Source organism: Macrobrachium nipponense, chromosome 11 (genome assembly GCF_015104395.2).
Source record: "Macrobrachium nipponense isolate FS-2020 chromosome 11, ASM1510439v2, whole genome shotgun sequence".
Taxonomy (NCBI): domain Eukaryota; kingdom Metazoa; phylum Arthropoda; class Malacostraca; order Decapoda; family Palaemonidae; genus Macrobrachium; species Macrobrachium nipponense.
This window is the reverse complement of record NC_061087.1, coordinates 44220279-44238627: the sequence shown is the minus strand read 5'-3', so window position 1 is coordinate 44238627 and position 18349 is coordinate 44220279. Positions and strand designations below refer to the sequence as shown.

General features: G+C 40.4%; 1 protein-coding gene across 4 annotated transcripts in view; it reads left to right on the top strand.

The window, feature by feature from the left end:
- LOC135205584 (general vesicular transport factor p115-like) overlaps window positions 1-18349 on the top strand; it is a 489349-nt gene that overhangs the window by 415829 nt on the left and 55171 nt on the right. For all 4 annotated transcript variants that reach the window (XM_064236360.1, XM_064236368.1, XM_064236352.1 and 1 more), the window contains one exon: window positions 1321-1523. In XM_064236360.1, coding sequence (XP_064092430.1) covers window positions 1321-1523 — 203 coding nt within the window. The remainder of the gene's footprint in view (window positions 1-1320; window positions 1524-18349) is intronic.

Below are 18349 nucleotides of genomic sequence, written 5' to 3'. Positions count from 1 at the left end.
TATATTATGATATTCTGTAATAATACTTGAGCGATTTTTCTTCGTTTGTATGTTAGCGAGATGTTTTCCTTGTCTTTTCCTCATTGGCATGATGAAATTCTTGCCAAAACATACATAAACATACTTGAAAGCAGGCGAATGTCAGACGTGAAATGGAACGTGTAGCCTACTTGACGTCTGTTATCGCACTAAATCAGGACTGGAGTGACTGGACTTGGTAGCTTGAGCCTGAAGTCTCCTTCTCGACTCGGGGAATGTCTACAGATGCCATTTCTCCCAATTTCTTTGACAAGAATTATCAAAATTTACGATAATAGAAGAAATATTGCATTTTCTTGTACGGATCAATGTTTTAGGCTTATTGAGTTACGTTAACTAATTACCCTGTAACTACGAAAGTAAGAGGAATTTTGACGAAATATTTCGTATACGTATTCTCAATTGCCATATGAAGCTCCATGAATTTTTTCATGACTGCATTTTTCGCCCTATACCTCCATATATAGAGGTTCCGGCCGGCCCCCTTAAGTGCTTATCCTAGTGTACCCCCCCTAACCCCCCATACTAAGCCACTCAAAAGAGATGACCAGTATGATGTCTAGGCTCTCAAGTCGCCCCTACCCCCGCATTCTTTCCCTAGCCTATTGCCCCAACAAGAACCATTTCTCAATTTTGTTATGCCTGTAAGCAGTATTACCAGCATTCTCTTGAGCCTGTCCTGTATTGTCAACCGTCCAAGCAAGGTTTTTAAATAATGAATCTTATATGTAATTTATCTCAAATATATATCATGGTGCTTGGTGACCCTCAAGATAACATCAAGGTCTGGATAGGGTGAAATCAGATAATTGAGTTCCATCCTTGCAGCTCTACTGATGTAATACATCTGATGGTGCAGACAACATGAGTGATATGTATAGCTGCTTGAGACCTGGGATCCACCCTCACAAGTGTACTACTACCAGCTAATTGCTATTTTTAAAATTTTTTAAGACTCCAAAAGGTTTGGGTTGATTCATGGCAAATGAAAGTGCTAAATTTCAGCAGTAATGGGTTTATATGAAAAAATTAATTTTATTTTTTAAAAATGAACTTACAGGTAGGGGACTTTCAGAGTTTCTGGCATTTTTGTAAATGTGTTTAGCAGACTGAAGAAAGAGTAAAGCATGTGACCCAGGAACGGGGTCAGGCTCCAGTAAAGGTACTATGAGGAGAGCCTAACTGAAGATTTAATTTGCTCATCGATGACTCAGTTTTCAGTAAAACTATCACTCTTCTTTTTATTTATGGAATGTTAGTTTTAGATTTTTATTTTGACAGTGTTGAAAGCCCAGCAAGACATATCTGCTGTTGGGACAGATGCTGTTACTTCAACGACATCAGAATCTACTGGAAATTCCACTGAAAATCAACAGTTAACTCAACAACTGAACCAGCTTCAGCAACAGTTAGCTGAAATGACCCATGCAAGAGATTATTATTATTATGAAATGGCAAAGAAAGATGCGGAACTCTCAGCACTGGTAAGCTAATGTATATTTTTTATAGCATAGTTGCTGTTCGTCCTGAGAGAACTTACACACATATGGTCCCACCAGGGCTATATAAGACAGACCAACCAATTACAAAGAATTCTCATAGTTGGTCTTGGCCAGAATAGTGCTGTTGGCACGGTGATAGAATGTAAATGACTCAGGACAGGAGGGTTCCATCTCTGGTCCTACAGCAACCTCCTTGGTTTTCTCTACATCATCATCTTTCCCACCGTTACCCCTACATTAAGGGGTCAGTTGCCTGATGTGTCTTCTCCACTGCCTTCTATCAGAGGCATCATCATCCACTAAACCTCTTCTCTCCATATTTTTCTTTACTTTATCTCTCCATCTAATTCTCTATCTCCCTCTTGATCTTCCTCTAACAGTTTCCTCCCAAGCCCTCTTCATGCCCTCCTCGTCATCCATTGTCAACACATGCCCATATCATCTCAATCGTACCTCTTATCACCTCTAATCTTTACTAAACCTGCCCTTCTTCTTATTTTGTCATTTCCAATCTCTCAAGCAGAGATATTCCCATAATCCACCACAACATCACAACATTCTCATCTCTGTTCTCTCAAGCTTTACTTCCTTGTTTCTTCTTAGAGCCCTTGTTTCCGATCCATACATAACACTGGTCGTATCACTGTGCTGTAGGTCTTGACTTTTAGCTTGATTGACATTTTCTTATCACATACTACTCCAGCTACCTCTCTCCACTTCCCAAATGCAGCTTTTACCCTACTGTCAACTTCAATTTCACATCCTCCCTCTTGGCTTAAAGTAGATCCTAGTATTTAAACTTTTCCAGCTGTTTTATAATCGAGCCTCTTCTTTCCTTTATTACTATTCTGTCTCTTATCTTCCCTACTGCTCACCAAAACTTTGGTTTTATTCACATTCACCTTTAAGACACCCCTCTCTAAAGATTCCTGCCACCCTCCAACCCTTCTCTGTAGGTCTTCCTCATTTTCTGCAGTAATCACTAGGTCATCGGTGTACAACTCCCTCAGCTCTTCATTTCTGAACTCATCACTTAACACATTCATGACCAGCACAAAACAAAATTAGGCTTTATGCTGACTCCTGGTGTAATCCAGCACTAACTTCATAGTTTTCTGTTTCCTCAATTGCTGTTATTACTTTTGTGCTCATTCTTTGATATATGTCATCTCGACCAGCCTAACCAACTTTTCTGGGACTTAATCTTCCTCAAACAACAAAACATCACTTTTCTTGGGATTCTATCTTATGCTTTCTCTAGGTCTGTAAATGCACAATAGTGCTCCTGGTTTCCCTCTAGCCTCTTGTCCTGTAGCTGTCTTACTGTGAAGATGGCATCCACTGTCCCTCTTCCTTTCATGAATCCATAATGCTGTATCTTGATCTTTACATTTTATCTTAATCTCTCATCCAGTATCCTCTCTTAAAACTTTCAATCCATGCTCTGTTAGTTTAATTCCCCTGTACTTATCACAATCCATTACATCTCCCTTCTTCTTGTTTATATATATATACACACACACACACACACACATATATATTATTATTATTATATATAATAATATAATATATATATATATATATATATATATATATATAATATAAGATATATATATATATATATATATATATATATATATATCTCCTGCCAGTCCCTTGGCATTACTTTATCTTCCCATGTAGCTACTAATAAATCCAGCATCCATGTTCCCCCTCTGTACATAGTAATTTTGATCATCTCAATTTGGAACTCTGATGGACCTGGTGCTTTACCATTCTTCATGTTACTTAATGCTCTCTTCACTTCTGTATACTGCATCTCCATTACTGGTCCCTCTACTGTCTGGGCTTCCCCCATATCCTCTTTCATTTTCAGTATTTAAAAGTTGTTCAAAATACTCTCCCCATCTTTTCTTAATGTTTTCATCCATATGCAATATACTTCAATCTCTACCCTTGATGACACCCAATTTACCCATATCATGTCTCTGCCTTTTCCTCTAGTTTGAAATCTTATAGATGTGCTTTTCTTCTCTTGTTTTTAGTCTGTCATTCAGCTGCTCTGCCACACTTTCAGTAGCCATACCTACCTTCCTCCTTGCATTTCTTTCCTCTTCTCTGTACCATTCCTCTGCACCCTGTGCATGCCTTACTTTCTAGTCCTCAAATGCTTTTGATTTTCTTTTAATTGATTTTTGCACCTTTCCATTGTACCACCACTTTTCTCCTCGACACCATATCTGCTGGTTCTTCCCACCAGTTCCTCTGCTTCCCCCATACATATTTTTCTCATATCTCCAGATATTTTCCACTGTTACCCTGTCCAAATTCTACATTCCCTCCCTCCAGCCATCTCTCTCTTCGTCCTCCTAAATTGTTCCCCTTTTCTCCTTTAAGGTCCCAAATCTTAATTTTTGATCTCCTCTTTCTCTTCTTGGGTTTCCTACCTCTCATTTTCAAATCCATCATCACCAACTTATGTTGTTTAACACACACTTCACCCAAAGTCACTTTGAAGTTTGTCACATTGCTTTTGCCAGCTCCTCTAACCAGGATGTAATTACGTATTTGGCTCTGCACTTTTCCATTTTCATAAGTTATCAGGTACTTACACAACTTCTGATACTATGTGTTCATATATACCAATTTAAAACTCTGAGCTATCACCAATATATAATCCCCATCCAATTCCAAACCCATGGCCTCCGTGTACCTCCTTATACCCATTTCTTCTCTTTCCCACTTTGCCATTCATATTAGCTATTATTAACCCTCTTAAGCCGGAGCCCTAAAAATCAAAACGTCTCCCGTATGCCGGGCCTGGTTTGGAGTGAGCGCGGAAGTGGAAAAAATAATTTTTTCAAAAAATTACAGCGCGCGTACTTTTGAAGATTAAGAGTTCATTTTTGGCTCCTTTTTTTGTCATTGCCTGAAGTTTAGAATGCAACCATCAGAAATGAAAAATAATATCATTATCATATGTAAATAATGCGATATATGGTAGCGAAAAAAAAAAAAATTCATACATAATTGTATTCAAATCACGCTGTGCAGAAAACGGTCAAAGCTAACCAGTTACTTTTTTTTGCGTTGTATTGTACACTAAATTGCAATCATTTTGATATATAATACATTGTAAAACAATAAAAGTAACACCGGAAAAATATTATCACAAAATGATGTACGAATTCGTAACGCGCGGACGCAAAAAAATATTTTTTTCAAAAATTCACCGTAATTCTAAATAATGTTCTAGAGACTTCCAATTTGTTTCAAAATTAAGACAAATGATTGAATATTACGATACTGTAAGAGTTTTAGATTAGAATTGCAGATTTCGACCATTTCGGACGAGTTAAATTTGACCGAATGTCGAAATTTTAATATATATATTTTTTCATATGCCCATATTTCGAAGATGGAAAAAGCTACAACCTTCAATTATTTTTTATTGTATTCTTCATGAATTTGCGCACATTTTGATATATGAAACTCTATAAAAAGGCTAATATGAAAAGGAGCAAATATTAGGATAATGCCATGTACGTATTTCGGAGACTTGCGGCCGCGAATCGGCGCGCGGAGTGAAGGTAAATATATTTTTCAAAATTCACCATAAATCACAATATTGTTTTAGAGACTTCAAATTTGTTTCAAAATGAAGAAACATGACGGAATATTACTAGGCCGTAAGAGTTTTAGCTTACAATTGCGTTTTTCAACTATTTCGGTAGAGTCAATTTGACCGAACGTGGTTTTTTTTTCTATTTATTTTCATGATTTATATGCAAATATTTCGAAAAAAGAGAAAAGCTACAACCTTCAATTATTTTTAGTTGTATTCTACATGAAATTGCGCACATTTTCATATATAAAACTTTATGAAACAGCTAATTTTAATGGTGCAAACATTTCGACAATCGCACAAAAAAAAATTCTGATTTTTCGGAAGAGTTACCGCGCGAACGTAATTTTTTTTTTTTTCATAAATTCACCATAAATCAAAATATTGTGCTAGAGACTTCCAAGTCATTGCAAAATTGAAGTAAATGATTGAATATTACTAGAATATAAGATTTTTTAGCTTACAATTTGCGGTTTGTTCGACCAATTTCGTTAGAGTCAAAGCTGACCGAAAGTTGAAATTTTTGCACTTAACGTTATTTATATGAAAATATTTCAAAACTGATAAAAGCTACAACCATGGGTTGTCTTTTGTTGTATTGTGCATGAAATTGCGCACATTTCCAATATAATAAAACTTTATGTAACGGCAAATTTAAAAGGGTGCAAACATTAGGACAATCGCACGAAAAAATTTATCGGAAGAGTTATCGCACGAACGTAAGGAAAAAGTTTTTTCATAAATTCACCATAAATCGAAATATTGTGCTAGAGACGTCCAATTTGTTGCAAAATGAAGGCAAATGATTGAATATTACTATAATATAAGAATTTTAGCTTACAATTGCGTTTCTCGACCATTTCTGTAGAGTCAAAGTTGACCGAAGGTTGAAATTTTTGCACTTATCGTTATTTATATGAAAATATTTCAAAATTGATAAAAGCTACAATCATGAGTATTTTTTAGTTGTATTGTGCATGAAATTGCGCACATTTTCATATATAATACTTCATGTAAAGGATAATTTAAAATGGTGCAATAATTATGTCAAAGTGACGAAATAATTTCCGAGATGTGTCACTGATACTTTTTAGTGCGATAAGAAAGAAATTCGCGCTTGCGCGCCTGCGTAGCGATTGTAAACAAAACAACGCCTTGATCCGTGAACTCCCAGCATCCCCCAAGGCGCGTGATACAAAAGTTTTCGGCTGGTAGGCCTTATAAGTAATTTTTCCGCGAATGTTTTAAAAAAACTTTTTTGAGCCGACGTATGATACGTCCAATCGGCATACGGGAGACATTTTGACTCGACGTTTAATACGTCCAATCGGCGTAAGAGGGTTAATTTCTCCTTCCCTTTCACTCTTCTAATGGTAGCCTCAAATTCTTGTCTAAATGATTCTTTCTCTTGCTCTTGGTACCCCATCTGAGGAGCATATACTGATATTATAATTATTACGTACTATTTTGTCCCCTATTATTATTGGAATCTTGAAAATCCTATCATTTACCCTCCTTCCTACCACTTTTTCCTTCCAGCTATTACTTATTACAATTCCAACTCCATTTCTTCTCTCTCGTGACCTGCTGTAATAGAGATTATACCCATTTCCTATCTCTTTAGTTCCACTCCCCTTCCACCTAGTCTCCTGCACACACAAGAAATCTATCCTCCCCCTCTCCATCACATGTACACACAGATATGACAACAGCATGCATTTTGGCTATCTTCTATTACACTCTGGTCTGTCCAAGAGTTCATTAATCCCCAGGTTTTGCTCTGGAAATAGTGTTCAACTATGCATAGTTTGAGTATTTTGAAATTTTAATGGGTAGGCCCATGTTTGTTAAAATTGGGAGCCAGGAGGCCTCTTGCAAGGCAATAAGTTAGGAGTAGATCGCTAGGCTACGCTTTAATTACTGTGCTGATAACATTATAATTAGCATTAAAGCAATGATAGTATTAGACAGTATTGTTATTAAAACTCACTACTTAATGACTTTTTTTAACATTGATAGATAATTTGAGGTTACCGAAAGGGTTCATTGGGGTAGCCTTATTTATTGTTTGAAATACAAATGAGATCGTAGTTCCCAATCATGCTTGACTTGTGAGCCTTGGGTGTTTGCTGTAGACCATATTTCCATAGTATTTTATAATCAAACTGATTAGGTTTTGTTTTATAGACAATTCCCCAGTTATCCTTAATAGTGGGTTTCCTTTCAAGTGTTAAAGGAAATACATTCGTGTAGATCTACTTTCAATCGGTATTACTCTACCAGTAGTGATGCCACAGATGTTTAGAAAAAAATTTGTGGCATAAGTCTTTTTTCCCAAGGGAATACAAAAGTACATTTTTGTGGTGCTGAGCTTTGCCAAACTATTTAAAATGTTATTGGTGTCAGTAGGTGGTATATCGGCGTTGGTAGGTGGTTTTTTGGTATCTGTAGATGGTTAAGTGGTATTGCTAAAAGATTTTTGGCACCAGTAAGCAGATTGTTGGTGTCAGTAAGTGGTTTATCTGCGCTTGCTCCGTTGTAAACTCCATTTACTGGCGGTCCCCAATTATTGGCGGGTTCTTTTCTGATGGCTTGATGATGAGCAAAAATCGCTGATAATTGAATATCGGTGATTTTCGGTGCTTATCAGCGGTAATAACTGGATTTTGGTGCTAGTAACTGGTTAATGGTGCCTGCGTCAGGTATGTGTCGGCGCCAATAACCAGAAATTGGCGCCTTTTGGCGCAAAAAATCTGCTGATTTTTGGTGCTAGACAAGCCCCATAAAACTAGATCACTGATAACCAAGGCCGCCATTAACCAGGGACTGCCTTATATTACCATAATTAATGTGATGTTCCAGTTATTGTTGATTTTCGGCACCCGGCCTGGAATGGAACGCTGCTGTTAACTGTTAACCGGGGTTTGCCTGTACACTACTATTTTATGTATATCACAAATTGATGAGGTTACATAACATAATTGGCTTGTTTTAATTTGAAGTGCTTGCTGCATATATGTATAGTGATATAGCAGAAATATGGCAGTTTGTTTCCATCTCTCTCCAAGCAGAATCCCCATTTGGGCCAATACTCCAAAAGCAGTGGATTTTAATAACTTTTACTTCAACTACTCCGATGGAGATGAAGAGTTTTTCCTTGGGAGAGAGGTCACTGATACCCAGCATGAAGTGGGTATAGCCACTGATATTTCCATTCTGAATCCAGAAGATGAGAGAGATACTTCAGATGAGAATTTGGCTTTACCCATACAGCAGTCTTGTTTTGATGGGAACCTGATAGGGTGCACCCAACTCCTTGGGAAGTGTCTGTACCTTTTAGGGGGTAGTGATTTTTCCTGGAATTTGCTCAATTAGTACATGCAGGCTTCCCTGACAGGAAAATTCTACTTTCTGTACTTTTTATACTACCAATCTGTACTGCCAGGCAGTGGTACAACTGCCCTTTGCTCAATCAGTTCATGCAGGCTTCGTAAAGGAAAATTCTGCTTTATCTACTTTTTTACTGCCAGGCAGTGGTGATAAGACTGCCTTTGCTCAGTCAGTTCTTGCAGGCTTCCTTGATGGGAAAATTCCACTTGCAGTACTTTCAGAATTCCGGGAGGAAATCAGGATTAGATCCTACCTGATTTAAATGGAGTCTGGCTTTCACATGCCAAGAAAAGGCTTTGATATCACCTTCTGAGTTTGGGAAGATACTCTTGACTGTGGGGAGGCAATAGAGAGGATTGTCAATTAGGGGAAAGATGGTCACCTGTTCTGAGGGAGAGTCATATCAGCTTCTTGGGGCTATTGGCTGTCGTTCCATCTTGAAAAATTTAAACCTCAAAAAGGGACCCATATTTTGTTGGTCCTAGTCAATATGACTGCAATGTCTTTTATCAAGATATTAAGCTCACGCTGAGTCCTCTCAAGTCAGTAATTGCTAAAATACTTTCACATGTGTAAGTGGACTTTTTTCCCCCATGCCAGAACCATTAACTTCCAGTATTTGTCTCTCTGAACCTGGGTGTTCTGGCAATAGCAAAAGATGCATTCTTACAAGATTGAAAGAAATAACAGTAAACATTATACCTTTTTCCTTCATTCTCCCAGATTTTGAAAGCTCTGAACAATCTATAGCTTTCAACGGAGCTGCTTGCATAGTAGTCCTGAATTAGCCAAACAGTCAGTTCTTTATTTCTTCAGCAACAGGCGATAGAGTAGATTTCATTGCTGTCTGCTGTTCTATCCCAGACAGGAAGAGGGGAAGCCAGCTGTGTATTGGCCTTTCTGTGATGTGACCTTCACATGTGGACTTTTAAATCTAGTCTACCATGAAAATGATTTGCCTAACATTGCTAGGTACCTAGTGCAAAAACTGCAGAGTTCATCTGTCTGAGATACCAGTCTGTACAGGAAATGTGGGTAGATTCCCTACTCTGAGAGCCCAGTTGATATTTGTAGAAACAGTTTTACATTTTATTGTATATCTTTTGAGGTCAAGTGCCTTGCTGTTACAACAATCATGGCATACAAGGCAGCATTGGTAGAACTCTGCCTTATGGTTTTGGAACTGATTCTAGTATAGCAATTGTTAATTTCGTTCTCTAGTCTTGTACACTGCAAAGGTCAGCTCTTGCAAGGATTCCCATTACCTGGGCCCTGAATAAGGTTCTTAGACTCCTGTCATTCCCATAATTCAGTGGGCCCAATACGACTCATATGCTCCAAAAGGCAGTCTTCTCGACTGCTTTGGCATCAGGCACTCAGGTTAGTGTACTGCTGGCTCCTTTAGAGAGGGGTAACATTTCATCGCTCTTACACCTTAGTTGTCATTTACCGTTGTCTCTTGGCCTATTATTCCTCAAGAGTAAGAACCTTTTTAAAGAAAATTCCATTTTGTGATAAGAAAAGTCAATATTTCATATAAAATATTATGTTGGGTTCAAGCACTCAGATGTCACAGCAAACATCTCAGATGGTCTTGTTTTCCTTTTTACCCAAGCACAAACAAATCACTCTCTACATGGACTGAGAATATTTGTTTCCCTCATTAAAAAGGCCGATCCCAACTCATTTCCTAAGTCGTATGACATCCGAATGGTGAGTTCGTTGTTAACTTTCTTCGGAAATGTTGCTATTGAAGTAGTCTCCAAGTGTATAGAATGGTATTACAGAGGCATTATTCCTAAACTGGTAAAGGCACAATAATCCTGCAGCCATACCAGACAGACATTAGACAAGTCACTATAGAACCGCTAGGGATAATACATTTATAGGTTCGTGTGTTTCCTGTTCTTTATTACCAGACCCTAATGGGTTTCCAGAATAAAGAAACAGTTGATAATGTGTCTTTATCTTGAATAAAAAATTCTTTGATAGAAAATTAATTTAACACTATTGCCATGAGAGTGGTGGTTATGCTGAGATGTTGCTGGGGAAGGTGCAATAATCCTGCAGCCAGACCCAACATAATTAGGTAAGTCACCTTTGAACAACAAAGTTTAATACATAATACGTATATGTATTTTGCTTGTTCGTTATTGCCAAACGCTAATGGGTATCCAGAATAAAGCAAATGGTCAATAACCATGTGACTATACTTCAGACCGAATATTGATCTGGGTTGTGATATATTTATTGGGCACAGACCTGGCATGTAATGAGAAAGATAGCTGACACGACCGCTTTGTCACGTGTACAAGTGAAAGTAGAGAAAACTGAAGCAGTTGCTGTTGGACAGGAGATAGAGACCTCTTGTTGGGAGTCCTTTATATACAAGAATTCTTCGTAATTGGTTGGTCTGTCTTATGGAGCCCTGGGGGGACCGTAGGAGCGTAATATAACTCCTTTGAGGACTTACTGAGGCTACCAAAAATCAGTTTTTCCTACGTCAAAACCTGTTTTGTTTATATTCTTATGTTTGTAAGGGTTACAAGTATATTAATTTTATCACTCCAGGCACTCCAAGCCTGCCAGTTATGTCATCTATTTATGTTCCATACCTGTGCAGTCCAGTCACCTAGCACAACTATTATTTCTAATTGTCTCAGCTCATCCAGGCACAGGTTTATTCTCCAGAATCCCGTACTCATTCTTTTTCTTTATTGAACATTGTAAGCTTACTAGTATCTCAATTCTTTCTCCTGCTCAAGAGACAAAAGTTACTGTTTTTCCCATCATCATGATCTTTCAGGCATACCAAATACTCGATCCCTCTTGGACAGAATCAGTTTTGATCTCTCTTGCTCTTGAATATTTTAACATTCTGACCATCTATTCCACTTTTTCGTGCTGTGTTCTAGTAATTCCATCTTTCTGTCTTAATTTTAATTATAGATAGTGCTATTACTAGTCAGTACAGGAATAGATTAGAAAAGTGATTACCATATAGTTGTTCATACGCAGAACAAACCGGTCTTAACAATAGGATAGTCTTCTGCTCCAGTAGGAAACTGGTTAAAAACCATCGAAGATTGCAAAGCAAGGTGTCTGTGGCATCTGGCAACTCCTGTGTATACAATGTGGAAGCTAGTCACCGACCAGGCATAGAACATCGTGACTTGTTAGTCTTTCTTTGACCACCTAGGAGAGTAGTCACTTGCGCTCTCCTTTCCAGGCCGGTCGCTTTGTTTCAGTGTGTTTGTATGTGTGCCTTGTTGATTGTCATGGAGTCCTCCAATTCTTCTAGGCTTCGTCAACGCACGTGCCCAGGCATTCAGAGACTTCCGTGCTCCATATTTTTGGTTGCTACCATTACAGATCCCTAAATTACATGCAGTAGGTTCTGATCTAATTTTGTACCATTACAGGTAGTCCCCGGGTTACGACGGGGGATCCGTTCTCGAGACGTGTTGTAACCCGAAAATCGTTGTAAGCCGGAACATCGTGAAAAAATCCTAAGAAAACCTTACTTTTAATGCTTTGGGTGCATTGGAAACTATGTAAACTGCATTCTCATTGCATTATTCATCAAAAAACCTTCAAATATTGATTATTATGCATTTTTAGTGTCATATTTCATCTGCCAGATCAGTGTTGTAGGCGTCGTAACCCTGGAATGTGCATCGTAACCCTGGAAATAATTTCTGATGAATTTAATTGAAAAGCGCCTTAACCTCGGAACGTCGTAAGCCGAGACCGTCGTAATCTGGGGACTGCCTGTACTAATCCTTGGCCAGAATATTGTTCCTGGCCTGTATCGCAGTGGAGGGCTTTCTACAAGAAGAGGGAGCATTGTAGAGTATCCACTTGTCCTTCTTGGGAGGGTTTTTTGCCTTCACATTTGGTAGGTTCAGTACAGTGGACCCCCCGTATTCGCGTTCTCTGGATTCGCGGACTCACACATTCGCGGATTTCTCTCGGGAACGTTTCCCCGCATTATTCGCGGAAAATTCGTGCATTTGCAGTATTTTTCTATGAGAAATATCCACAAATTCCTGGTTTTTGTGATCAATTTCATCATAAAATGCACTTTTTGTAATAAAACTATTAAAAAAACCAAGTATGAAAATTTTTAGAGGTTTTTCTTAAGTTTTAACTAACAAAATAGGCTGTTTTTAGCGCTTTTATAGGGGTTCCAAACATTCGCGGATTCTAACTATTCACGGGGGCGTCTGGTACGCATCCCCCACGAATACGGAGGGAACACTGTATTCCCTTCTGCCGGAAGTGTTTCCTCTGTGTCGGTTCTACTGCTGTCTCCTTCCTTTTCTTCCATTGATTCATCATTGGAAGTATCAGGAGTTGCACAGGATGAGATTATGTTTAATGTAGCCCCCTCTCCTTTGGGATATTGTCCTTCCCGAGAGGGAGGAGGCTATGCCTTCAGCTTCCTTTATTTCAAATTCTGAATCAAACAAGGTAGCAGCTGTTTGGGTGTCTCTAGGCCTATGGGATGCCTCCTCTTTGGATGCCTTACTCACGCATTTCTTGGCTGCTCGTACCTCTCCACTGGCTTCCTCAGCAGTCCCCCCACCTCCAGGCCTACACTAATTTGGTTCTCATGCGCTGCCTCCTAGTGGGACGCCTTTGTCAACGTTGATGCTTACTGGTTCGCCTTTTATCACTCCGCCAGTGAGGCCATCAACCAGCGCCGCCATTCGAGATGTTGTAACATCACTACTAATTTTTCTTCCTACATGAAAGTTATTTTGGGAGATTTTTTTAGCCTTTGTTTTGAAAAATAATTCGGCTACAAAATAAAAGAAAATTGAGCAGTCTACCTTTAAAATTGTAGGAGGAATGCATCTCTGAACAGAAAAAGGCATAAACATTTTTACTTCTACTGCTCAAGTCACTGCCACTTCTCAAAAAGTTTGATACCCTGCTCTGCCAAGTGGAATTTGAGGAGTTTATTTCTGGCGATTAGAAATTCATTTCTCGATATAATGTGGTTCGGGTCCCACAATAAGCTGTAGGTCCCATTGCTAGGTGACCAGTTGGTTCCTAGCCACGTAAAAATATCTAATCCTTTGAGCCAGCCCTAGGAAAGCTGTTAATCAGCTCAGTGGTCTGGTTAGACTAAGATATACTTAGAAGGGTCATAGCAAAAGTGTTTATACTGAGAACTGACTTTTTCGGGCCTTTGCATCTTTGAGGCAAGTCAGTGAGCTTTACGTCCTTTCAGGTAAGGTCATGGATACTAGGATCAGAAATCAGTAGGTGTGTCTATTGCAATAAACTACCTGACACCTGAATCAGCCATGGTCACTGACCAGCCTGAACTATATCAGCATTGGTAGCGCTGGCAGCTAAACCTCGTCTACTGAGTTACTTGTATTACCATTGGAAACGCTGTTGCCAGAACCGGCTGGCAGAGCAATCTCCCTCCAATTGCGTTTTGTTCGCTCGAGCATTAGGACGCATCCTAGCTCAAGCGAAATTTTGGTCTGTCAACCCAGACCTTACAGATTTGGCCTGCATTATCAGTTGATGAATCTTGGATTACATTTTGGATTATGATTTGGAGCTCTGTTGGATTTTAACTCGACTAAAGGCATTGCTGGACTTTGCTAATCATGGACACACCCCAGAAGGAAACTTCCCCAGTTGTACTTTTGAAGACTTCTTCATCTGCTAAGGCCCCGGAACAACCCTGCAGCGATGATGGGGGAGCGCATCAGTCTTGTATTGCCTGCAAGAAGCGGATGAGTACCCTAAAGTATGACAGACATTCACGTTGCATTAGTTGTAGGGAGGTACAGTGTGGGGTCAAACAAGAGTTGTCAGGAGTGTAAGGACTGGTCGTTGGACCAGATGGAGAGCTATTTAAAACATAGGAAGGCTCTACCTTCAAAGAACAAATGTAGGGTAGCAGAACCTAGGAAAGTAGAGGAGGAGAATTTAGAGTCAGTGTTATTAGAAGATAGGTTGTCATCAAGCATGACTAGTATTTTTGCTGATTTAATGAGAAAATAAGCCAAGATAGGGATAGCAATAGGAGTGTAGACTCTAACCGCTCTTCTTCAGCTCCCCTGCCGGTTCCAGAACCAGCCCTAATGGGTGGCGGGGGTCATGGGGAACCGCAAGCCCAGAAGGTAGGTTCCGTTGCCCCCCCAGCGCAGAGCAGGCAATGTCAGCACCAGAATCCCCCTTTTCCCCCAAAAGTGTAAATAAAAAGGGTGATATAGTATTAGGCAAGACCAAGACTATCAGGGATCTTAGCTTAGATATTAAGGATGAGAAGTTGCAAGAGCAGTTGCCTTTGGGCTCAGGTTCGGATGCCTTTGCAGGATCGCCCTTAGATCCTGTGGAAGTTTTGTTTCTGTCCTCCCATTTTCCAAAGGATAAGGACCATAAGTCGTGCAATTAGTCAGTGGTTGAAGTGGTGTCTGTCTTCTAAGATTTCTTTTCCAGCTAGATCTAGTGCAGATTCAGGTGCTGGTGGTAGTCCTTTTTATGAGTTGACATTTAATTTGGCAGAATATATACGCTAATATTTTAGGTTTATCACAAAACTATAAATTACTGGTTAGACAGTTTTATCACTTAGGTTTCCCTGACATTCGGGATCATGTCATTAGGAATTTCCCAAAGTTTTTGGGTGATATGTATCAGGATTATCAGGAGGGGAGGTGACTGTATATTTTCTCTCTTAAAAGAATAGCCTCTTCTTCCACTCCGTCTCTTACGTCTATTTTTCCTTCTGTCCCTAATGTTTCCCTTCACTCCTTGCCAACAAAATCTACTTCTCTAATCTTTTCTCACTCTCCTCTTTCAGGGCATACCTTGGTTACTTCAACGGTGTCGGCAGGCCCCTCCAGTTGGTTTGCCTCCTGCTGTTTCCCATGTTCGGAAGCGGAGGTTTCTGCAAGGGTGCAGTCAGGCAATATGTCAGAATTAAATCATGATTTGTTGATTTAGGGAAGATTCGTGCCTTAGAGTTAGGTGAAGCAATTGCTTCGTCTGAAGTCCTCTAGGGTCCATGAGCTGCGAAGTTTCCTTTTTCCTCTTGTCCGGAGAGTATTAGGCATGTGGGAGGCACATCGGACCCAGTAAATAGAACCTTCCTGTCAGTGCGAGCCCAGTGGGTGGATCCTCTTCCTGTCTGAATTCTTCGGTTGTGGTTCCGGTAGTTGTACCAGGTGTGACCTCTTCCCTTTTGTCTTCTTTGGTGTCTTTCTCAAAACTTCTTGAGGGTGAGGCAGTTTCTATTTCTAAGGGCTATGGTATTGGCACTGGTTTGGTGGCAGGGATTTATGGGATAGGGGCTCCCTCTTCTAGTTTGCATGTCACTGCTACAGCGGGTTCCTCTTCTAGTTTTGTTAGGGCCGCTGCGGCGGTTCCCTGTCCAAATAGGACGTTGGGTCTTTTGACTGGTTCAGGTATTGCGGCTTCTCCGCTCGTAGGTGCTGGTATGGTCAGGATATTTTAGGTCAAGATTCCAAGTGTAGGGAAGAGATGGGTTCCCCCTCTTTGCAGTTAAGTAATGTGGACGTTCGTTCCGTCTCATATCCTGCCTCTCTCCGACCTAAGGAAGCTGATAGGGAGACGTCTTTGGAGGAGAAATCCCTATTGTTGAAGAGAACTTTCCCCAAGTGGGCGAAAGTGAGTTCCCAAGCGGGCAAAAGTGAGTATAAGAGGATGGTGGAATTCATTCATGACTTGTTTCCTCAGTCAAGAGTGTCGGAGGAGCCAATACATCCTATACTCGGTTTTTTTCCATCTGTCCACCCAACTGTGATATTTGCATATGGTAACACTGCGTCCCGGGCTTTAGATCGTTACATTCAGCTTCCATTCAACCAGAGCCATATATAGATATACAGCTCCACATTCAACAATAATGACTATATCCTATTTTGAATACTGACGGTGTAATTCGCATACAGTAAATAATTAAAACACTTTTTTGTTGCAAATGTACACCCAGATATCTTTTTGTTTACCTAAAACTTACACATGGCGTAACTATCTAAAGCCCGGGATGCAGTGTTACCATACGCAAACACCACAGGCGGGTGGACGGATGGAAAAAAACAGAGTATAGTCAGGCAATGTTCGAGGAACTATATTCTACAAAACCTACGGTACCTCGCACGTCCTGTAAATTGCCTTGGTTCGGTTGGATGGAGCAGGCCTTGAGGGAGGCAGATGCTAGATTAGCTTCAATAATGGGGTTGGGTAGGCAGGATTCTTCTTTACTTCCACCTAGGAAGAATGTGTATGGTGTAGCAGTTAACCCTTCGTCCAGTATAAGAGTTCCTTTGAATGAATCTGTAGAGACGCTTTTGTCTAGGGTTCCCTCGTCACCTAGACAGGTAGGAGTCTCCTTACGAGAAACGACCATTTAAGAGGACACCTTTTGAAACCATTCTGAAGCTCATTTACATTCTATGTGGATGTTGTCTGGTCTGATGGGCATCTTAAAGAGAGACTGTCTGGTCTGATGGGCGTCTTAAAGAGATCCAGTCCTTTTTGATAATTTAATTACATCGGTTTTGATGGGGTTGGCTCATCAAGCTAACATCTCAGCGGCCTGTACAACCTTCATTGAAAGAAAAGGATGGACTTGTTTTTGAGCCACTTCCCGTATATACATAAGAGGGCTCTGTTGAGGGCACTCCTTGCACTCTGCGATAGACTTTTCAGAGAGGAAGAGGTTTCGTCGATGGTTAATTTCGTTTCATCTACATCAGCGGTGGAGTCACAACAGATGATGATATGGGTGGTGACACAAGATGTTAGATCTCCAAAAGGTTCATACATACCTTCCCCAGGTAAGTGCACTGGTTCTTGGTCACCAGCTAGATCCCCTAAGAAAGTGCGGTTTTCCGCTAAGGCCTCTCCAACTGTGACTTCTAAGGTTTCATCATCAGAGAGGTGTTTTCGCAAGTAGGAGATGTTCCCCTTGTTGACACCAGGAGAGGGTGTCTGACCCACTTCGTGGACATCTGGAAGGAGTGGGGCTCGCTGTGTTGGGTGGTGGAGGTCCTGAGGAACGGATACAAGATTCCTTTCCTTTCCGTTCCCCCGCTATCCAATTCTCCTATTCACCTTCCCAGTTATTCCCTGTCCTCCATCAGGGGAAAAGCCTTGGTCACAGAGATTCGGTCTGTGTTAGAGAAGGGAGCGTAGAGCCTGCTCCCCCTTCACCAGGCTTTTACAGCCAGATTTTTGTGACCGCCAAGGCGGGAGGTTCGTGGAGACCCATTATAGACTTGTTGGGTCTCAATCGACTTGTGGTTTCCACCAAATTCCACATGGAAACCTCCCAGTCAGTTCTGAGGTCAGTCCAAAGAGACAACTGGATGATTTTGGTGGACCTCAAGGATGCCTATTATCTAGATTCCTGTACATCTGGAATCTCAGAAGCTCCTCGTTTCTTGGGTCCATCCGGAACTTTCCAGTTCTAAGTCTTCTGCTTCGGGCTGACCACTGCACCGCAGGTGTTTACGAGGGTAAATTCTCCTGTATCAGCTATAATGCACTGTCGGGGATTCAGAATGAGGAGATATCTTGATGATTGGCTCATCCAGGCTTTGTCAAAAGAGGAGGCGATAAAGGCGAGATATTTTCTGTTGCAACTTTGTCAGTCCTTAGGAATAAGAGTCAATTTAGAAAAGAGTTCCCTTTCATTGTCTCAAGTCAAAACATACCTAGGCATGACGATTCGGACTCTTTGTGTGAGGGTTTTCCCAACACGAGCGAGTGCTGGCTATCCTCAGCCAGTTGGAGAGCT